This window comes from Magallana gigas, chromosome 8 (genome assembly GCF_963853765.1).
Source record: "Magallana gigas chromosome 8, xbMagGiga1.1, whole genome shotgun sequence".
In the NCBI taxonomy this organism is placed as follows: Eukaryota; Metazoa; Mollusca; class Bivalvia; order Ostreida; family Ostreidae; genus Magallana; species Magallana gigas.
The window spans coordinates 41,039,924-41,062,106 of NC_088860.1; the positions used below are offsets into that span (position 1 = coordinate 41,039,924).

Sequence of the window (22,183 nt, forward strand, 5' to 3'; positions counted from 1 at the left end):
TTAGTTTTTTTTATTGGTTTTTGTTTTTGTTTTGGTTTAATGAATAAAATGAGTAATTTTTCACATGTTAATATGTTTCAATGTGATTATGATGATATTTTCACACTTCTCTCAAGGATCAATCTACTGTCAATTCATTAAAAAAAGTGGCTGGATATCTTTTCAATGGCTCGACTGACGGATTTTCATAAAATATTTCTGATCATTTCACATCACTAAAATAACAAAAAAAATATTTAATCTTTTTTTTTAATTTTATAAAACATATGCCAACAGTGAATAGAATATAAATAATAAAACAAAGAGAACAAGAAAAAGTAAAACAATTTATAAAATAAAACAATGATCATGGAGCCTTTCAACTTTACAGATCTGAATGTCACTAAGTATGATGGTGTGTACATGTAAAATATGGATAGATTAAAAAATAGGATATAATCCTTCTAATGACAACAATATGTACTTTGAACACATGCTAACGACTAAACAAGTCACACTATAAAATTAAAAAAAAACAGCAATAAACAGAGCATATTGACAACAAGATGAAATCAAATTCATGTTTTTCATGACATAAGCTTTGTGCAATGAAGATGAATACAAATAAAGTAAAGAATTCTGATTGTCATAATTTTTTTTACGACATGTAATTTGTCCTGAATTATGCACTGAATTCTATTTTCAAATGTATATAAGAAAAAAAATTATTTATCATGGTAGGGGGGGGGGGGGTAAATTATAGTTTAATTATTCTCTCGCTCGCTCTCTCTCTCTCTCTCTCCTCACACATAAGAACTATGACTGTAAGATTAACTTAACGAGGCCGAGTACGCACGCTTTCGCGCAGCGTTTCATTTGTATTGTGACGTCATCTTTTTGCTTTGTTGACGCCATGGCGTGATAGTTTCAACTGCAGATATTCAGCGAAATTTGTTGAAAATAACTCGTTTGATGTGTAAAATTGATATTATATTGTGGAATAAACATAAATGTCTCGAAGTATAAGCTATATTTGGGCTCGGGTCGAAAATGTGAAGAGGGTTCAACAAGCCTAACCCTCTGTCACGTTTTCTTAACCCGCCTAAATATCGCTAAATTTATTTATTTCAAGACATTAACCATGTATTTTATATCATTTACCCTTAATATGTGATGTTATATATTTATTTATTACCGAAATATGTCTTAATGTTTTAATAATACAATAAAGGTCACCATTTCCCTCTTTGTCAAATAAAAAATAGCCATTATCTGACAAACTGGGAAATTGGGCGTACAAAAAATAACTTTGATAAGACCCCTGGAACAAACCAGGAGGTAAAAGGTTTTTTTTATTTGACAATTTGATGCCTTTTAGCAATAACTTTAATTTGTAGAACAGAAAAAGAAATCCCTAGGGCAGAAGTTTAAAAAATGTGCAAATTTGGTACATTTCAAGCAAAATCCCATAGAGTCCTATGTTAAAAATTAACAAAATTTGAGATGACCCCTTAAACAAACGGTGTGGTAAATGTCTTATTTTTTTAACTTAAAATAATAATTATATCAGTAGAAATTCTTGTTAAAAATTTCATTCAAAAATCTAGGGCAGAAAAAATTAGACCCGGCCTCGTTAAACAAACAATAAATATTAAATCACTGATACTGGCTTCATTTCATTGTAGGATTGTTTCTAACTAGGTAAATATAACAGAATTACAAATAAATCTTATTTCATAAAACAAGAACAAAAAAATTATAAAATTAATACAAGTATAACCAAAGGAATGTGAAAAAGATTCGAACACAATATTAAAAGACCTATAAATATTCAAAACATAATTAATGATTCACAATAGTGCAGTAACAAACTTTGGTCTGGTGGCATAAGAAATAAGGACTTTATCAGATTTGATCATGTGACCAAATCGTATTTATATCCCCATAAATACAAGAAAATATTTTGATCACAAGCAATTTGTGTGCACAGTTGTTACAATAAACATTCATGTGTAAAACTTTCACTTTAAACTATAAATTATGCCATTTTTCTGATGCTGTGAATTTAAATTCATAATGTGTCCCTCTAATAAAAGATATTACTCCGTCTGTTATGAAAAACTTTTGCGGGGACTATTACCTTACAAAATCGGCAACTGAAAGTGGTGTCATCAATAAATGTTGACCCCAAATACATGCCGAAATTCTAGGTATTTTAATAAGTAACAGATTTCTTCAGGAAAACGTATGTTTTACAAAAGCAAAATTTTGAAGAGGAGTATGTTGCACAATGTTTACACATACAGCTTAATTAATTAACCCACTCAATTGTAACATATAACCTGTAGGTCATTGTGGCAAACAAACAGTGACAGTAAAAGTAGACTTTCCAATTCATATTAAGTACCTCAAAAACATTTTGTAACTAATTAAACCTTCTCTACTTTAATAATGAAACCAAAATGATTATGTGCAGTATGGTCAAATATCTTCACCCAATTTTAACTAATTTTTAAATAGTATCGTATAAAAATCAAATCTTCATAAATCATTGTACAGTGGACACCTTTCACTTTAATCTTTATTTTAGTCATCATTGCTCATTCGCTGTTTATCAATGATGTCACCTAAATGACCTAATTCCCGAAAAATCTTTCACCTTATTTTTAAAGCTCTTTACAAAACTTTAATTTTGGGGGCGAAAAATGCATAATACCGCTCATAGTCCTTTCTCTACTTCTACTTTCTTCCTGTAATAACACAAACAGGAGACATGATATGGTACCATACAGATACATGAACATACATGTAAAATCATTGCTTAATTGTCCCTTAATAACAACCCTTTAATACATTCAACTATGTAGTGGGTAAAAGAAAAAAATCCTTGACTAGAGAAAAATCAAGACTAGATCATAAAAAAGATTGACATCATGTGGCAAGGAAAGCATGGACACATATAAACCAGGTCCATTCACAGCTAAGTCCTGTTTTTATAAATACATTTCACATATTTCTTAGAAGATGTACAAGTTTTTTCTTCAGAAATAAAACTAAATCGATTCCTTTTCAATATCAGTGGAATGAAATTGAACCTTTCCACTTGATCAGCAACACCAGCAGTTCTGGCCATCAGCTGAAGGAGGTACTAGCCCCTATGCTGGATATGGGTTTCTTGCTGGTTGTATGAAGCTCGCTCGAGTCGAACGTCACTTGTTTAGTAACTCGGGGTTTGGAGGCCGCTCTGACGGGGGCCTCCAGCTCGTCCTGAGATTCGTAACACTCATTGTCTTTTTCCTGGTGAGCTGGGTGAGATTCCTCTTGATTATGTCCTGGTAATTCTCTGAAAACAAGCAACAGATGGAGTTTTTTGTCAGTTAATTGCATGTTACAGTAAATAAACCTTAGGCTACCATTTTTTAATAATATTAAAAAATTGGATTTAAATATTTCACGGTTCCTAAACTTTGGGAGCAGTTTATAAAAAGAAATCATGATGGACCACAACTAGTTTAATATACTGTCAAACCTCTTTATCTAGACCACACTTGAACTGAGAACAAAACTTTTGAGATACCCAAGGATCAAGATATCAAGGTAAAAATTCTATTTTCAAAAATGAGTCTGGTTTTTCAATTCAATATATTCAAGCCATTTGAAATATCAGTGTTCATAATATGGAAGTTCAACTGTACTTGCAATGAATAAAATAAAAAGCCAGATTTATTCCTTTTCAAAATTAAGCATGAAGAAGAAGTCTACTTGACCTAATAAATGTTAAGAATTGAATGACATTTAAATGTAAAATCAAGTAGACTGATTCATATGAAGTCACGATGTGACAAACTGAGTGAATATCAATCAAACCTGAACGATTTTTTCAATGACTGAAATAGAAAATGTGTGGCTGTGTGAAAAATCCTAGTATGCAGCTCGATTAATGTTCTTGAAAGGATGACCAAAATAACAAGTAATACATGCAACGCATACCTTTCTCGATTGAAAATCCTGAAGTATTTGAAGATATTCTCTTCTGTGTCATGAGCTGTATCGCCTTCCTGTTCATAGAAAAGTTAATATTCATATTAATTATTATGACCAGCAATTAAATAAAATCTTAATTCACAGTAACTCAAAATATTTATAGAAAAACGAATAAAGTTCACATCGAATATCTTTTACTTTTAACAAAATCAAACGCTTTCAATCTATGACACACTGATTATCAAAATACAAAGAAAAGTATTATTGTTCTTCCAATAATAGAAAAAATCTTATAATTTTAAATTGAAATCTTTCACCATTACTAAATGTATAAATGTATCTGGCCTTGATGTGAGATTTGAGAAGCTTTAAATATTGAGGTCATGTAAGAAAAGTAGAAGCATGTATTAATTGACCTCCATGAGAGATTTAATTTGTGAGAGATCTTGCAAACTTTTCAACACTGAAATCTCACTTCGTAAGTACTTAACATCATAATGAGATAAATAATTAAACGAGATATTTCAAGCCCGTTTTCAACGAATAAGAATGATTTACAAAAATAAACTTGACCACCGTTAATTTTCACGAGATATCTTTAACTTGTTATCAGTAATAATTAACTGGTAATAACTGTCTTTTTAAATGAACCCATCTTCCCAAAAGATTTTGCATGATATCTCAAACTTCTAACAACTGAAGTTAAACTGTTAAGAGAGGTCAACATGAATGAACATTACTCTTCCCTTGAGATTTTGTGAGATATCTCAAGCCTTTTAGTTGTAAGGAATGTCATAAATTCACGTAGGTTCCAATGAGATTTTGTGAGATATCTCGAGTCTCTTACCACTGATGACTGGTGAGACAGTTCCCGTTTAGAGTTCTGTTTAGCGAGCCTCTTTTTCTTCTTGTGAAGTGGCTTTGATTCGATGATCATCTCCTCCAGTTCATATGTTGGGTCACAATTCAGGTGGTCTTTCTACAAAACAGTCACATTTAGGTAATACTTGTAAATAGATCTTATTAAGGCTTTCTAGAACCTAATTTTTTTTGCCGATTTCAGATGTAGGATTTTACTGTTCTCTTTGACTGAAAATGTTTTTTTTCCTGGAGGCAAAAAATATGCTAAGCCTTGAATTGTTTAGAGTATACATACAATCAAAGATTTGTCTCAATATACCTCAACAAATGAGTTTAAAAACATCTCTTATACCATTTAAAAAATCCCGTTTTAAATCCACTTGTGGACAATGATTGTGACTGGGACAAAATTATAGCAAGCAAAATTTTCCAATAATAGTATATTCAATAACGCTAATTCCAAAAATACCTAAAATAATCAAAATAAAGAATTACAATTTTTTTTTCTTTTAAAAAGATCGAACTGTAAAAGAAAAATGAATTGTTTCTCCATGACAAGCACAAGGAGCATAGAAATATTCCAGATGTAGCTTACAGAAGGCACAAATGGAGGCTTGATCTCTCGGTGTAGAATCTTGTCAAAGTCCAGGTCGGCGATAAAGCTGTGCTTCTGCAAGGCCTCAAGTGATGATATCCTCTTCTCAGGATCCAGGTACAATAGCTGAAATATGGACTGACTGATAATAATAACCCAAGAAAATATATACATTTAACCCACTCAGTCTTCATGATGATTAAGGTCCCCAGTCTATGACTTAATGCCTCATAAGGTCCTCTTTTAGGTTACCTGTTTATAAGATTCTCCATAATCTCTCACCAAATAAATTTCTGTGATAACCTGTGGTAATGTTCTAATATTAATACAGTAAAACATGGTTATAGCATACACGCTTATAATGAATTGAAACTTAAAGCAAAGTGATTTCCATTCCCTGTGACTTTATTACATGTTGTAAACTTGATGGATATAACGAATTAGGCTTATAACGAAGCAAAATCACCTGTACCTAGCACTTTGTTATAAGCGTGTTTTACTGTACTATGTTATTATAAAGTCCTCTATAATAGCCTGCTATAAAGTAACCTCTACACAAACTGTTATATAAAGTCCTCTCTTATTAAATGTTACATTATAATCTGATTTTCAACATCCTTTAAAATCATTAGTAACATAAAGTCCTTAATAGTTATTTGTTTTTATATAGGCCATATAAAATTACCTGGTACATTAAGTCCTCTATACCTGTTTTTATAAGTCCTCTATTAATATAACAGTCCTGTTTTATAAGATCCTTTATAATTACCTGTATTTTAAGGTATTCCATGTAAATACCTGTTTAATAAGGTCTTCTATAATAATTTGTTTTGTTTTTAATGGTCCCATATAATTACCTGTTTTATTATAAATGTTCTCTATAATAACCTGACAGTGTCTTATAATGTCCTATATAATGACCTGTTTTATACACTCTTCTATAATTACCTGTCTTAAAGGTCCTTTATTGACCAGTTTTATAAGGTCCTTTATAATTACCTGCTTTATATAAGGCTTCTCTAGTTACCTGTTTTATAAGGTTCTCTATAATTACCTGTTTTATAAGGTCCTTTATAATCACCTGTTTTATAAGGTTCTCTATAATTACCTGTTTTATAAGGTTCTCTATAATTACCTGTTTTATAAGGTCCTTTATAATTACCTGCTTTATAAGGCTTCTCTAGTTACCTGTTTTATAAGGCTCTCTTATACAATTACCTGTTTTATAAGGCTCTCTATAATTACCTGTTTTATAAGGTTCTCTATAATTACCTGTTTTATACGGTCCTCTATAATTACCTGTTTTATAAGGTTCTCTATAATTACCTGTTTTATAAGGTCTTTGCAGCCACTGTGCCAGTTTGATGAGTAATGCACTTTAAGTGTTGTAAACATTTGCTTGGCTTCGTGAATGGAGGTGCTGCTGTGAATATCATAAGGTCGCTGCAAAGTTAAACAAATGTCAGGATATTCAATTTTATTTATTGCACTATTGAATTATATATTAGTACATTCAATATGCATTATAAAACTACCAGCTTAATTCATGTTGAATTATCAGATGGGAGATTTTCCATGGAAAATTCTGAATTATTTTAAACTACTCATTAGAGGTTAATAACTTTGACCTTGATTTTTCATTTACATTTTAATTAAGCACTATTGGACAGATTAGATCAAGGAGAGAAAACATGTCCAGGACAATAAAGTGATATAACACATGAGATGAAGGGACAGTTAGACTGATTACTATGTGGCATCAGCACAGCTTTTAATACAGCCCCAGTGAAGATTTACATGCATCATTCTATACATTACACAGTAAAACTTGGCAGATACAATGAATTAGGTTTATAACGAAGCAAAATCGCATGTCCCTTGCACTTCCTAAGCGTGTTTTATTGTATACTATGAACTTACTTTTATTCATTTGCAAGAAATTTTCGTGATAACTTTGTCTTCAAAAATATCCAATACCATGTGCCAGTACTTAAATTCTAAGGTATTCCATTTTCCAGCTAATCTAAATTTACATGTATGTTGTTTGTAGTCCAGTATCAACTGCTCATGGTTTCTTTATTAATTTGGCCCAGAATAAAACTCACAACTACTGTTACATGTAACGTATTATATTTGGCGTGTACGATATTTGGCGGAAATCAATTTTTGAACAAGTTGGCGTTGATTTAAATTAGCGTATTCCTGAGTGTGACTATTCTTATACATATATGCATGACATTGAGCGATGTACTTGATTTAGCGGAAGCTGCTTTGCACCAAAAGCACTAAAAAGAATAAACAGCCAAATGTAGTATGTTTACAGTATTCATAATATTAAAAATGTATTCTTTATAGTGTTTAGTATTTACTTTCAAACATTGATTTCATAAATATTTAATTATATATCAGTTACGAGCAATTCAATTGCCATGTACATAAGGTTATAAATTTAGAGCAATGTTATTTTGCTTTTCTAAATGTTTGTATTCTGAATCTAATCATAGCTAGTTTACATATATGAAAAGAAAAAAAATTCAAGCACATTTTAATGATGTTGTTGTTGTTTTGTTATTTTTTAAAAAGGCTTGATCGAAAAAATAAGTCACTGTGAACCAGTTTATTCCCAGTAAATCACAAAATAAAGGCGCTGCAACTTAAATTTGGTTCAATTTATGGAGCAAAGGATTAGATATCGAAATTCTGGACTATAAGTATCAATCTTTATACAGTAAAACATGGTTATAGCAAACAATAGCTTATAATGAATTGACGCTTACAGTAAAGTGATTTTCATTCCCCATGACTTTATTACATGTTGTACTTATTTTACGCGAGTACTTAATTCCGTGATTCAACGGTTTTGAATCAAATCGCAGGAATATCAAAGAATATAAAAAGCAAACTCCGCATTTTTTATCATAATTCCAAACAGTTTACATCTGTCTGAAAAATTAAAGCGAGATTTTAAAATCTCTGAGATGTGCCTCTTGCAATTTTATGCGGATATTTATTTCTGACACGTTTAATTAGGAATTTACAGTTTAATGAATTAATATAACTAAATAAAATTGCCCATTCCTGGGGCTTTGTTATTAATAAGTGTGTTTTTACTGTACCAGGTAAATGCATATTTTAGATTGGTGTTTTAAGTAATACTCTTAAACCTGTCATGCTGAACTGGTAACTTGTTCCAAACACTGACTATTACATGTGTATCATCATCAGGAAAAATCAGATTTTCTTCTGAAAATCCTAACATATTTTAAACTTTTGTACCTCAACATTGCAAACTGTATGTGCCACTGATTAATTAATAAAATGGATGTTTGTCACAGGAGAGCCGATACAAATCACAAGTAGGGTCAGCGAATAAAAGCATTTTTGTGACTAAGAATGAAAGTTGTTTGATAACATTTCACTACATATAATGGTAAGAAAGGAAACCAGTAATTCAACTGGCTGCAATATTGATTTTTACTGTTCCAAGATGACATGCACAAAAAAAAAAGAAAAAAGAAAAAAAAGGCTGAAATTTAATTCACATTCGTCTGAAATTAGACATCTAAAACTTAAATTAAGTTTTGTTTTGTGAAAATTCTTTAAAATTTTTCTCAAATAGAACAATCAAAATATTGATTTTGCAAAACTCAGGAAAAAATAATTTGTAAGAATTAATTCTTAGCTAACGATACCTTGCACTCAATGGCTCATGCTAGCTGTCACAGTGAAAAAACCCTTTTTTTAATGATTAACTTTTCTCTGCAATCAATTTTTGATGAGCATTGCTAAGCTTAAGATACAGCCTTCTCCATTTTTAACATCTCGCAATGTCTGAAATCCAATAAATTGTCTTGCTCTTGTTATAACTCGCCATCCCCAATCCTACTTCGTCAATGCAATAATGACTTGTGAGGACATTTGTAGAGACGCAGCCACACTTGTTAGCAACATATTCTTTTTCTGGGTTGCTAGGGTTACAATTAACTATGTATAGCAGCTAGCTTGCTTAACATCATCCATAAAACAATAAAATTCTCTCTCGGAATGATTGTCATCATCATATCCACTTCGAACAACAAAGAAAGCATTTTATTATTTAATGTTTTTATCTTTCCATTTCCATTTTAGCTTACCAATTTGTGTCAGTAGTAGTAAATAAGGCTTCAGGTGAAAAAATCTTGAACAGGTTACTTGATACCAAATATAAGGTAAATGCAAAATAAGGAATAGTGAAGTCAACTTAAGTCATAAGGAACTTGAACTGCTATCACCAATGGGTATCTTTATACCGGTATACAACATATGATAACAATATCATGCTCTGTCAGTTTCTTTGAGAATGAGCCCAACACAAAATAAGGAACATATAAAGTCAAGGCCATTGGGAAGGTCAAGGTCAGAAAATTTAGACACATTTAAATTGCTCCCACCTAATATGTGTATCTTTGCACTAAGTTTGATGAAAATAATCTTAGACTTAAAACATTTTCTTCAAAATTGCATGCTTTAAATGCAGAAAATATAACAGACAAACAAAATGACAAAGAGGGATGGAAAATCACCATATCACCCTCTATGTACTCCAATCACTTGCATGGTGGAGCATAAAAAACAAGTATTTAACAGGTTATGAAAAATAAAACCAGATTGATCAATCTAGTACAGTGATGAAATATCCCTCCCCTTATTTGGTGTGTCATATATTACAGCAATTAATTGCACTACTTGTTTGCTCACTGTCCCTGGAGATTTATTCTATTCACATCAAAAATAGACCATGATCAATTCTGTATCTATTTATCACTTAAGGGTGATTTCAGTGACCTTGTGACAGTAAAACATTATTGAAAATGAAAGGCACCTTGAAATATATTGTGCATTTTACAGGCAAAAATTGAAGTTAAAAGTATTATTGTTATAAATGGTGAGTTGGCATAAATATTTTAAGAATTGCAAACAAATTTGTGTCACAATCACTTAATTGTCCACTATAAACTAATAAATTTCACTGTCATAAAGTCAAGATACAGTACTTTGCATTTATACACTACAACTGAACAAAAATCTGAACATGGTTGAAAACCAGAGGCCCATAGACCACATCACTCACCTGAGGAACAATAGGTATCATGACAAAATCAGCTTAATAGAGTCATAATACAAACTACTAGACTCTGGTCAATGTAGTTTAATACATGATGATGATGTATAAAAAAATCCATTTTCCCCTGGATATTCTAATTTTTATTATCATTAGTCCCTTTTCTAACAGGATGATTTTATAGTCATAACAAATGTTGAGCATTGCAGTTCTCAACAAGATCCTAAACAATTGTTTTTTATGTATGGGATACATGTATAAACCTACATGAAACTCTGAACTCCTTGTGAGACCCAAGAATCATCCTGGGGCCAAAGTCAACACAATTTTAAAGAATTGCCTGGCTGATTAGTTTCTGAGAAGAAGATTAACTCTATGTAGATTTCGACCCCCCATTGTGGCCCCACCATACCCCAAGGGGGGTCATGATTTTTACAACTTTGAATCTACACTACCTGAGGATGCTTCCACACAGGTTTCAGCTTTCCTAGCTACTTAAGTTCTGAGAAGAAGATCTTTAAAGATTCACTCTATATATTCCTATGTAAAAATTTGACTCCTCCCATTGTAGCCCATCCCTACCCTTGGGGTCATGATTTTCACTACCTGAGAACGCTTCCACATAAGTTACAGCATTTCTGGTTAATTAGGTTCTGAGAAGAAGATTTTTTAAGTTTGATCTATATAATTATATTCCTATGTAAAAATTGGACCCCCCATTGAAGTCCCACCCTTGCCCCAGGGTTCATCATTTTCAAAACTTTCAATCTACACTACCTCAGGATGCTCCCACACAACTTTCAGCTTTCCTTGCTAATTAGTTTCTGAGAAGAAAATTTTAAAAGATTTACTCTATATATTCCTAAGTTCAAATCTAACTCCCCCCCCCCCCTTGTGGCCCTACACTACCCCCTGGGTCATGATTTTCACAACTTTGAATCTGCACTACCTCAGGAAACTTCCACACAAGTTTCAGCTTTCCTGGCATGATGGTTCTTGAGAAGAAGATTTTTGAAAATTTCTCAAATATTTTCAAATAATTCCTAATTAGTTCCCCTTGAAAAAGGGTGTGATCTTTGATTTTCACAACTTTGAATCCCCTTTGCCTATGGATGCCTTGTGCTAAGTTTGGTTGAAATTGGCCCAGTCAAGTTCTTGAGAAGATGTTGAAAATGTGAAAAGTTTATGGACAGACGGACGACAGACAAAATGTGATCAGAAAAGCTCACTTCTGCTCTAAGCTCAGGTGAGCTAAAAATAAATAAATATCAATATCAAATTAATTAATATCTGGGTAGATTGCAATCTTTAAGTACAAGGAAACCAAACAGGAATCTTGATTCAGGAAAATGCATCATTTTTGATGATATTCAGAGTATGATTTCAACTAAATGTAACCAATGTAACCATGTAATGTAACCCCCCCCCCTCCCCACCCTCCCAAAAAAAACTTTCCCTTCAAGATAGATTGCTTTTTTGAATAAAAATGTCATTGCCAAACATTATTAATTTCAGTCACATTCAAAAGTGCTTTGTCATCCAAAACTAATCTAACATCTTAACTGTCAATTACTGGCTAAATACGAGATTGGAACATCCCCATTAGTGTCTAGTCAGTAGCCAATCAAAACGGCATTTGTCAAGTCAGCTTCCGTTGGTAATGACCAAAAAAAATAAAAGACAAAAATCTCTCGTCACAAAAACAACTTAGCTAAATCGATGAGTAGTAGTCTTGAAGGAGCTCTTGAAGCAACTTATGGCACCATTTATAAGACAGTGTTAAGCCTGCTTTTGCCTCTTGTTTGCTAATGATCCACTAACAAGCACTACTTTTATACTTAAGTCTACAGTCAGCAATCTAGACCAGTGCTACTAAAAATTGACAATACATTGTTAGATCAAAAGTAATGTATAGTACATGCATATTTGTATCTGCGTTACTAGTTCTGATCGTAGCTTCCATTGTTAGAAGAAATTTTAAAGTAAAAGTTAGATCAACTTTATATAAAAAATGAATTATTCATTGTTTTGAAAAATCTTAATAGTATTGTTTTCAATTGTAATTTTTCATAATTTGGTAAGTAATGATCTAAACATTGCATGCTTTAGAAGTCAAAATCAGACTTCTTTTCTGGAAACAAAATATATATGACTGTGTAAATTCTTCGAATCTTCAAGTCTGTCAACAGATTCTAAGGTCAATGTGTACTTTAAACCTTGATTCTCTAAACTCACTTTAATAATGGGTAAAGACACTTTAGATAATTACTCAGTGCTTCTAGCAATATATTTAGATTGCTGCCAATATTAATCAACATGCTCAAAAGTGATTCCACTAGAGAAATATCAACACAAAAAAGGCATTTCTATCATTTTAGTTCAGATCATTTCAATACCCTTTATATAAGAAATTAACCCAGAAACAAAAAAAATTAAATAGAATCTTTTTAAATTATGACTCATAAATTTGATGTAAATATTGTTTGTCCATCTATCAAAATGGGGCCCACTGATTACAAAGCTGTGAAACACGTTATTGCATGTATAAACTCCAATATCAAATTTTTACTTCAGCCCTAAAAATACCTATTTGGTCTCAAATTTTCACTTTTATTCATACACATTAGTCCCCTTTGCAACAGGTTTCACAGGGGGATATAAAACATAATTACTTGTCACAATATACTTTGAAATATTTGACCTGAGAACCAAGAAAGTAAATTTTTCTGGCCTTATCGACAGGCTTGGTCATAATAATGGCCCCTTTTGGTGCTTTAGATAATGTTGACTCCGTCTGTTTTATTGTCGTTTGACTGTACAATGTCTGATCATGCTGATGCCATATGATTCAAGGAATGCCTGAAAATCACTTCATACATGCAATGACTGTATTAAGGCTTAAATTTGTGAGACCTTGCCAAATAGACAGCAAATTCTTGTTAATATACTATTTAATAGTGAACTTCTGCCAACAACAGTAACTTCTATATCTCACAAATTAATTCAGCATGGCTGGGCATTACTTGAAAATTAGAACATTTTATATAAAAAAAAAAAAAAAAGACTTGATATATGATAAGATAGCTTTCTATATTTAACTAAGAGACCAATGTTTAAATAAACCACCGACATTCTCAGATTCAGCAGCAGCTGTTTGCAGTCCAGTTCCCTGGCCAGGAATGACCTGATAAGTTTCCACCCATCAACATCTCATAGGCACACCTTAAAAGGACCCTACTGTATTTTTATCAGACGGGGTTATAAGAACCTCGTAAGTTGTTAGAACTTTTGTTCGAACCATCTGTATATGTTTATGCAATAAAATATGTTCAAACCAAGTTTCTCATTGACACATCCTCATCTCTAAGACTATGCAACACTCATACATCCCATTAACTACCTGTCCCATTACAACAGTACATTCTCATAGGCACCCCCTCCACCCAGGGACAACCAATAACTTATCTGATCACTTACCCGTCCCCTCAGCATCTCGTAGGCACACACCCCCAGTGACCACCAATCAACAGCAAAGCTGTAGCCAGGGCACTCATCTAATGCACAGGCGAAAATCTCAGGGGCTAAAATATAAACAGTATTAAGTATATTACTGTGACTCCCTGAAATTATCTGCTTTCCAGCTTGACCCCTTCAACCATAATGATATCAATGATAAAGGAACTCTAAGAGAGAACTGAGCAACTGCTGAATACAGCTTGGTGAACAATTAGTGGTGCCCTTACATTGAGAGAGGACACACTGAGAACACAAGCAACAGTGAACAAGTGCTTGGACTTTGACCTTTCACACCAGCAATTGTTCAAACCATAACCCTTCAGTCAAACTAGATTTCCTGTTTCTCGTGCAAGGTGTCCTACTACAGCTTATATCATATACAGTAACCATTACTATAACTTACTGTAAACGTACAATACTGTTGATTCCTTATTTTACGCGAGTACTTAATTCCGTGATTCAACGGTTTTCCATTAAATTGCGAGAACATAAAATCGTGAAAGTCGAAATTTTAGCATAGTTTCATGTAGTTTACATATGTTTGAAAATTAAAATCGAGATTTTAAAATTCGCGAGACGGGCTTCTCGCGATTTTATGCGGATATTAATTCCTCGCGTTTAATTAGGAATTTACAGTATTTAGCATGTACAATATTTTGCAGAATATGACTTGTCAACAAGTTAACGTGGATTTGATTTAGCGCATTTCTGAATGTACATATTATTTTACTTACAGTAAAGCTCGTTTAGTACGAACAGGGATATAGCAGATTTCTCGGGTATAGCGATGTTTTTTTGAGTTCCTTGTAAAATTCTTATAATAAGAAATCTTTGCAAAACTTTAGGGTTATAAAGAATTCTGATATAACAAATTGACGGATACAGTGAACTGATTTTGAATCCCATAGAGATAAATAATAATGAAATTTAACAAATTTGTTTACAGTTAAAAAAAGTTTGCACTACCATTTAACATTATAGTTTGAATGAATTTATTTTTGCATAAATTTTTCAATTTACAATCCGATTTTTAAAAGTATCAAAAGAATGTTTTTTCATTCTAAGCCTCAATTAGCAAAAATTTTAGTCTGGTTAAAGAAAACATGTATATAGTGAATTCGCTATAAAAATTATTACGAATTCGTTATACGGATATAACGAAATACGGATATAACGAAGTAAATCCATTGGTCCCTAGGACTTTGCTATAACCGGGTTTTACTGTATATATTTAACATTAGGCCATGTACTTGATTTCGCGAACGCCGTTTTCCGCCAAATACGCTAAATAGATTACACAGCTAAATGTATTACGTTTACAGTATTAGGTTTTTAAAAGTAATTTCAAAGGGCAACAACTCAAAATATTTTAAGTACTTACCTAATGCAGTTCATGCATTAAATATTTTGAAATGTCAAGATGAGTAGGTGACCATATTGCCGAATATTAATTCTCACACAACCGACATACAAATATATCAGGAACGTGTCATGTTTAAAAAAACGAAAGTGTTTTCATTCTTCCCGCACTTACCCATATAAGGAGTGGTGCCTGACATGGAGGTAGCTAGCTGATTGTCCGTGGTCAAGGTAGCAATGTTGAAGTCTGTGATGTGAACATGACCTGCAGACAACAAATAATCTTTAAATAATAGTAACATGTAATAGAATAAAATAAATGAAGGGGTGATGGTGTGGCAAGGATTCATGTGACACAATCGGCAGAGGCTTAGAACGAAAGTCCAGTTCCATTGTTGGGAATCTATGACTTTTCACTTGACCAATTCATTGATCTTTGAAATTCCTTTTACTAATGAATATTTTTCATTTTCGATCCTCAAATGAATGTATGTATAAACATGCTGTTTTCTGTAAGCAATACACCATTGGTGATATTTCCATTGCAAAAGTGTAAAGAAACAAATCAGAAGAAAGCAAGAACTATTCATGTAATCAAGAGAAGTGTATTGAGCTGATCCATGATAAAGCTTGTGTGAGAGTGGCATAGGTTTTGAACTGTGATAATCGTATGCATGGGTTATAATGATGAAAATGAATTATAATAATGCAAATTCTATTCAATATACCAGTACCTATCATTTGATGGGGGGGGGGGGGGGGGGGGGTAAAATTCATCTGTTTTTGGGGCAATCTCATCCACACACAGATCCCATTACCATAGTTTTTGACAGACACCCTTATTATTAAAGTTCATAGATGAATTGAGAACAACATATATGAATTCAAAGAAAATGGTCAACAAATGAAATTCCTTACTTATTAACCTTTTTTTAAAAATCTATAGAAACATAAAAATTGTCCCCTATATATGAAAAAATATGATTCCCAACATCTTTATTCATAGAAGTTGGAGAATTGGTAATTTTTTATTTTTTTTAGGGGGGGGGGGTGAAGAAAATGAGGCTATAAGGCAGATTTAATCCTCTATCCATTCAATCAAGCTATTAACCAATGCCTTTTCTTAAAACCTGTCCATCAGAAAGACTCAATTTCCAGAACCCAAAGAACAAAGATTGGATTAATAATGGTCGTCTGGTCCCCCATTTACAGTTCTTCCATGATGAGTGACAGCAAGACCAGACATGTCCAATCCAATATCTGAAGCGGTCAATTTAGCATTTTATGTTCCTTCTTGGGGCGCCAAATGTCGGGGGAATGTTTGTCCCGGGAATCAATATAGCATACAGAGACCAGGCGACAATGCCGCAAGACATATTGCTGTCTTCATTTCTTTTGACAGGGGCCATTTCTTGTGTTTCTTTGCAAAGAGACACAGATTATCAGTTTTCCAACATTTCAATCAATTTTTATGAAACTTGACATGTCATCATTAATAATTCATCTCCAGCTCTGAGTCTCCTACCGAATTACTTTTGAGCGATATGATATTTATTGATTCCTTGAATAAAATACAGACTTTTCTTTATTCTGAACAGATTAATGTTGATTCAAAACTGTTCAATGGCTGTTATTATTTGTTATTATTTGTGACAATGTTGTTGTAGAAAAACCAATGTTTCAATAGTTACCAATGTGACAGTTGCAATTGCTAAAATTCAAACTGTTTTTATTAGTTTTTCAGCATTTTGGTTTTTACAAATAATGAATTTTTGTAGGACTTTCATCAAATCAAGATGGAGGTGCATAGTACTAGGATAGAGTACTAAATATGCGCCTCCATCTTGATTTGATGAAAGTCCTACAAAAATTCCATTTCCTCTCTTAAATCAACACAACAGCATTGTGTATTTGACTTTATTAATAAGAATCCTATATACAGTAAAACATGCTTATAGCAAAGTTCCAGGGGCCAATGAATTTACTGCGTTATATCCGTAATTCGTCATATCCGTATAACAAATTTTTTAATAATAACTTTAGCAAATTTACTATAAATAAATTATATATATATGTTTTTTTTCACTTTACAAACTGTAAGAAAATTTGCAATAAAAGTGTTAAATTTTGATATTATTCACAGTGTTAAATTTTGCTATTTTTCACCTCTATGGGACTCAAAATCAGTTCGCTATATCCATAAATTTGTTGCATCCAAATTCGTTATAACCGTAAAATTTTGCAAAGATTTGTTAAGAATTTTATCAGGGACTCAAAAAACTTTGCTATATCCAAGATTTTGCCATGTCCGTTTTCGTACTAAACAAGTTTTACTGTACATTCCAGTAAATCTCAATACCTCCGACTAAAATTTAATTCTGGAACAAAAAGATTTAGTAGCGCAATCTGTGATCTTAAGGGACACATCATTACAGGACAGATTGTAACACAATACTCGGAAGCAGACACAAACCAATCAAATTCAACTTAACATTCAAATCATTCCATCTAAAAGCATATAATCTATTGCATATTTTCATCCCTCATCTTCTAATTCTTGCAGTTGAGCTTAGCGAGGTCTTTGATGAATGATGTTATAAAACAAGTAATGGCTTAAGGGGAATCAGGGATTATGCAATACCCAGACTCTACACTACTGCACAGTTCTCCTGGGGATGTTATCTACTTTAGACAGAAGCTGTATAAAATACATTAAGCATCAGTCCCTTGGACCTTCCGGAAACGCAGTTCTCTTAGCAATACAAAAAAAACCCCGATCTAATGCTTCTCTTAACTTCACATCTAAAAATCAAAATGTGAACTAATGAAATCAACATGTTCCACCAAATGGACATCTGCTTCTATGATAAACAGATAATAAAACATATGAAAGAAACTTGATGTAATAAATGGTTGCCCTTAGATGATGGAATATCTGTCTCGGAATCCCCTTTTTACAGCCTAAATGAAAGAATTGGATTAATAGAGTTTTTCCAAATAAATAGAACCATTTTAATAAGACCTTGGACTTTCGGTGGGACAAAACTATCTATTTCTTGAATCAAAACAAGTTAAAAATGACACTGGTTTCTAGCGAAAGATGCACAGATCGCATACTCTTAGCTCAAAAGCCAGACAAATCTTGTTGATTTCAAAGAGCCATGGCTGAGTGGCCTACAATGAAATAGACAGGCCTATTTTACATTGCTGTTTGACACAACTACCCAAAGTCCAAGCTCTTGTTAAAATGGTTCTAAATATACTTTTACATTTTGTGGCAAGTTTTTTGACACTTTCTTCTTAGAGATTTTAAAATCTCAGTGACTGAAAAGCCAATCTACAACTGCAATGGTGGGTGGTGGTGGCGGTGGTGGGGTACATGTACTATGTATGCAATATGGGAAAAAAGAGACTTGGTGTGGAAAATAAATATTAATGTTTTTTAATAACTTGTTTATTCATAATCTTTTTTCTTTTTTTTACATCTGTGCTTTTTCCATAATGATTGTCTTACCTTCCTCATCCAGTAAGATGTTGTCAGGTTTTATATCCCTGTAAAACAGAAGAAAAAAATCATTAAATACTGGTAACTTAAACATACCTTGGAGCTAAAGAAAAGCTATCTTTTCTAAAATTCAACCGAATGAAATTTCTTATTGCAAACAATCATATCAACAATCTCATAATTTTACTGCTATCATCACAAAAATGGAAACTTCAAAATTCAAAATACATGACATTAAGAACCATTTTGTGACTATATACAGTTCTAGTGACTTTAAGGACAACTTCTTTTTGAGGAAGGAGATAACTCTTACTGAGATGAATTATTTATTGATCTTTCTGTCACCCGTTCTCAGCACAATATGATTTCATTAATAAATGTGTGCACTGCAGTAACAATCAGGTTTACTTTGAATAATAATAATGTATCATTATCAAAGCAGAGATTTAAGTACAAATATGCAGGTTTAAAGTTTGAGATGCTGCATGTTAAAAATGTTTCCTTGTACCTTAATTCATTTGAACAAATGTTATAGATAGACTTTTATGAGTGTTGACGGGGATTTTCAACCTTAAATTATCTCACAACAATATATTAAATTAAAATGGATGCTGAACAGTGTTATAAATTGTTTTATCCCCAAGTGTGATCTATTTCTGGGTGTACTTTTGCGAAATCGTTCTCCATATTAAAACACCCACAAAGACAAACAGGAGTAAGGAAAAAAATGCAATTTAGAACAATGGGAAGCTGGAATCCTTCACTGAAATTCCTTGGAATGACAGGTTCAATATTTTCTCATTTATCGCGATAGAGCACTTTTACGCTTTCAATATCTTGATCGTTTAATATAATTTTAAGTTCAGCTGAATGGTTCCTGAATGGTCTTGAATTTCGTTACGTATCGATATTAGATATAATCAAATAATTCTACATTTCCTAAAGGCTTTGAAATGACGTTGATAAAAAAATCTTTCAGCAGGAATTTCTTTTGACCAAAATGTGGCTCCTCATACTTTATACAGGCCATTACATTAACAGTAAATATCGTAACAACATCTCTATGTCAAGGTCGCTAAGCACATTACAGAAGTCAATGGGACAAAGGTCACTGACTTAGTACATGAACTATATTCACTCAGTTGATTAACATCAATCTTATAAATATAACAGTAATACAATCAGGGGCTCGATGTGGTGGTTTCTCAATGAATGCATACATTGTGTCATTAAAGCAGATGTTTGTGCATACATTCACCAATCAGTATTGACCTATGTTAGGTGTAGGTGGCTACAACAGAGGACAAGTCTAAATGATTAGCAGGGCTTCACAATCCAGCTCTCTTGATACTTCCTCTTAATAAACTGACTAAAGTTATTGATATCCAATTTAAAAATTCTCTGAATACAGCAATCTAATTAAAATCAGATCCTTCATGCTCTCGTATTTGATATGTCGCTGTGAGCCTCAATTAATGTTATTGAAAGAAACAATTTTTGGAAAAAATGCATGGCCAGTTGATTTCAAATGAAAATTAAGATTCCCATTCAGTACAAGTGTGGAAGAAGGCCAGGGTACTGGATGTCAGTGAAAGGCAAAATATTCAAATTAGTTTAATTAATTTTACTATGCCATACACTATGACCTTTAACCTTGATGAATGACCTTAACTCTTTTTTTCTTAAAATATATTAAATCTCCATTTTTGTCTTAAGATTGAATAATATTCATATGCAAGAAACAATTTTCTTTCATCCTCCTTGCAAACTTTCCCCTACAATTGTATTTGTCTTCCATAATTAATTTACCAATACCTGTGTACCATACATGTTCTTCTTACCTGTTTAAGATTAATAGAATCATTCATTCACGGTCTAGACCATGAATATTGGGACCAAGGTGGAATTTTACTATCCCCCATGAGTATGTAATGAATCATTTTTCTTGCATTTATTTACATGAAAAACGATGTTTGACAACTTTCTCTTTTGACGTTTAAAAGTGTATATATTTCAGTTTATCCCGCCATGCGCTACAAATAGTGCAAGTGAAGAAGAGAGCATACGAAAATATTTTCAATGAAAATATGATTGAGTTGTAGTCAACTAAGCAAAATAATGACTTAAAGATTAGCTAATTCCATCATTTATCATTTTCTTGTAACAAACGATGTTTGTTTTTCATTTTACAGCGGCGTAGTAATACACAGTGTAAGACAGAAAAATCTCACACTGCTGTCTTACACTGGAAAAACCGATCTCACTCCAATGATTATGCGAGAAATACTTTTTCTGAGATAGTCCAGCACTTATGCTTTCTCACGAACTAAATTTGGATGTTTTCCCCCATTTTCTCCCTAGATTTTCCCCATTGTATTTTTTCTCCTAGCATTGTATTTTCCAGTACCTGCGAATGATATACTAAATTCTTCCTGAGATAATTCAGTGCTAAGGCTGTCGATCTAACAGACATATAGTTGAATGCCTTAACCTCTCCCTTTCCCCTATTAGGTATTTTATCAGTACCTGTGAATGATGTACTTCTTCCTGAGATAATCCAGTGCTAGCGCTATCTCACAGACGTACAGCTGGATGTGGCTCTCTTCAAACCTGACCTCCTGCTGAATGTGGAACCGTAGGTCTCCCCCCAAAAGTAGGTCAACAACCATGAACATGTCCTCCTCATCCTGGAAGGTGTACCAGAGGTTGACCAGGAAGGGATGGTCCAGGGACGATAGGATCTCCACCTCTCGGAACACGTTCCGGACTGCATCTTTCCTGACACACATGGCCTTGTTCATGTATTTCATTGCGTACATTTTCTTGTTGTCCTTTTTCTGGACTATACAGACCTGAGAAAAAGTGTTGAAACAACTTTACTACACTGAAATTCATCTACAGTATACTGTAGATTACTTAATTCTATCACAGTTTCATGTAGTTTGCATATATGTCAGAAAGCAAAGTTTCAAAATTCATGACATTTGTTTCTCAGGATTTTATGCGGATATTTATTCCTCATGTTTAATAAGGAATCTATAGTCATTCAGCTATGAACTAGACTCTTTTAAAAATCTCGAGCAAATATTTCCAGATTACAAAAAGGGAGATAAATGGAGAACTTTATTAATGGATTAAAAGATGCTTAGTTACCATGGTTACCTGATAACACTCAGAAAATATATGTAAATAAATGTTTAATCTATTTAACAGCATCTTTTTATACATTATGTACAGGTGCATTATTTTAAGAGAACATGAGTATTTCATACTATGTCATTGC

The 22,183-nt window shown here is 32.6% G+C and overlaps 1 protein-coding gene and 1 long non-coding RNA gene across 3 annotated transcripts in view; one reads left to right on the forward strand and one right to left on the reverse strand.

The window, feature by feature from the left end:
• Nucleotides 1–235: 235 nt before the first annotated feature.
• The window catches only part of LOC105323142 (serine/threonine-protein kinase 32B), a 30,299-nt gene continuing 8,351 nt past the window's right edge, over nucleotides 236–22,183 (reverse strand). For both annotated transcript variants that reach the window (XM_066068164.1, XM_066068163.1), the window contains exons 4-12: nucleotides 21,427–21,752; nucleotides 18,910–18,947; nucleotides 15,571–15,660; nucleotides 13,998–14,101; nucleotides 6,746–6,862; nucleotides 5,420–5,545; nucleotides 4,811–4,942; nucleotides 3,970–4,037; nucleotides 236–3,322 (exon numbers count right to left, since the gene is read on the reverse strand). In XM_066068164.1, coding sequence (XP_065924236.1) covers nucleotides 3,112–3,322; nucleotides 3,970–4,037; nucleotides 4,811–4,942; nucleotides 5,420–5,545; nucleotides 6,746–6,862; nucleotides 13,998–14,101; nucleotides 15,571–15,660; nucleotides 18,910–18,947; nucleotides 21,427–21,752 — 1,212 coding nt within the window. In that variant the 3' untranslated portion in view covers nucleotides 236–3,111. The remainder of the gene's footprint in view (nucleotides 3,323–3,969; nucleotides 4,038–4,810; nucleotides 4,943–5,419; nucleotides 5,546–6,745; nucleotides 6,863–13,997; nucleotides 14,102–15,570; nucleotides 15,661–18,909; nucleotides 18,948–21,426; nucleotides 21,753–22,183) is intronic.
• On the forward strand, nucleotides 3,330–21,541 carry LOC136270517 (uncharacterized). The gene is made up of 2 exons (XR_010708267.1): nucleotides 3,330–3,576; nucleotides 21,412–21,541. It is a non-coding gene; the product is annotated as an uncharacterized lncRNA (long non-coding RNA).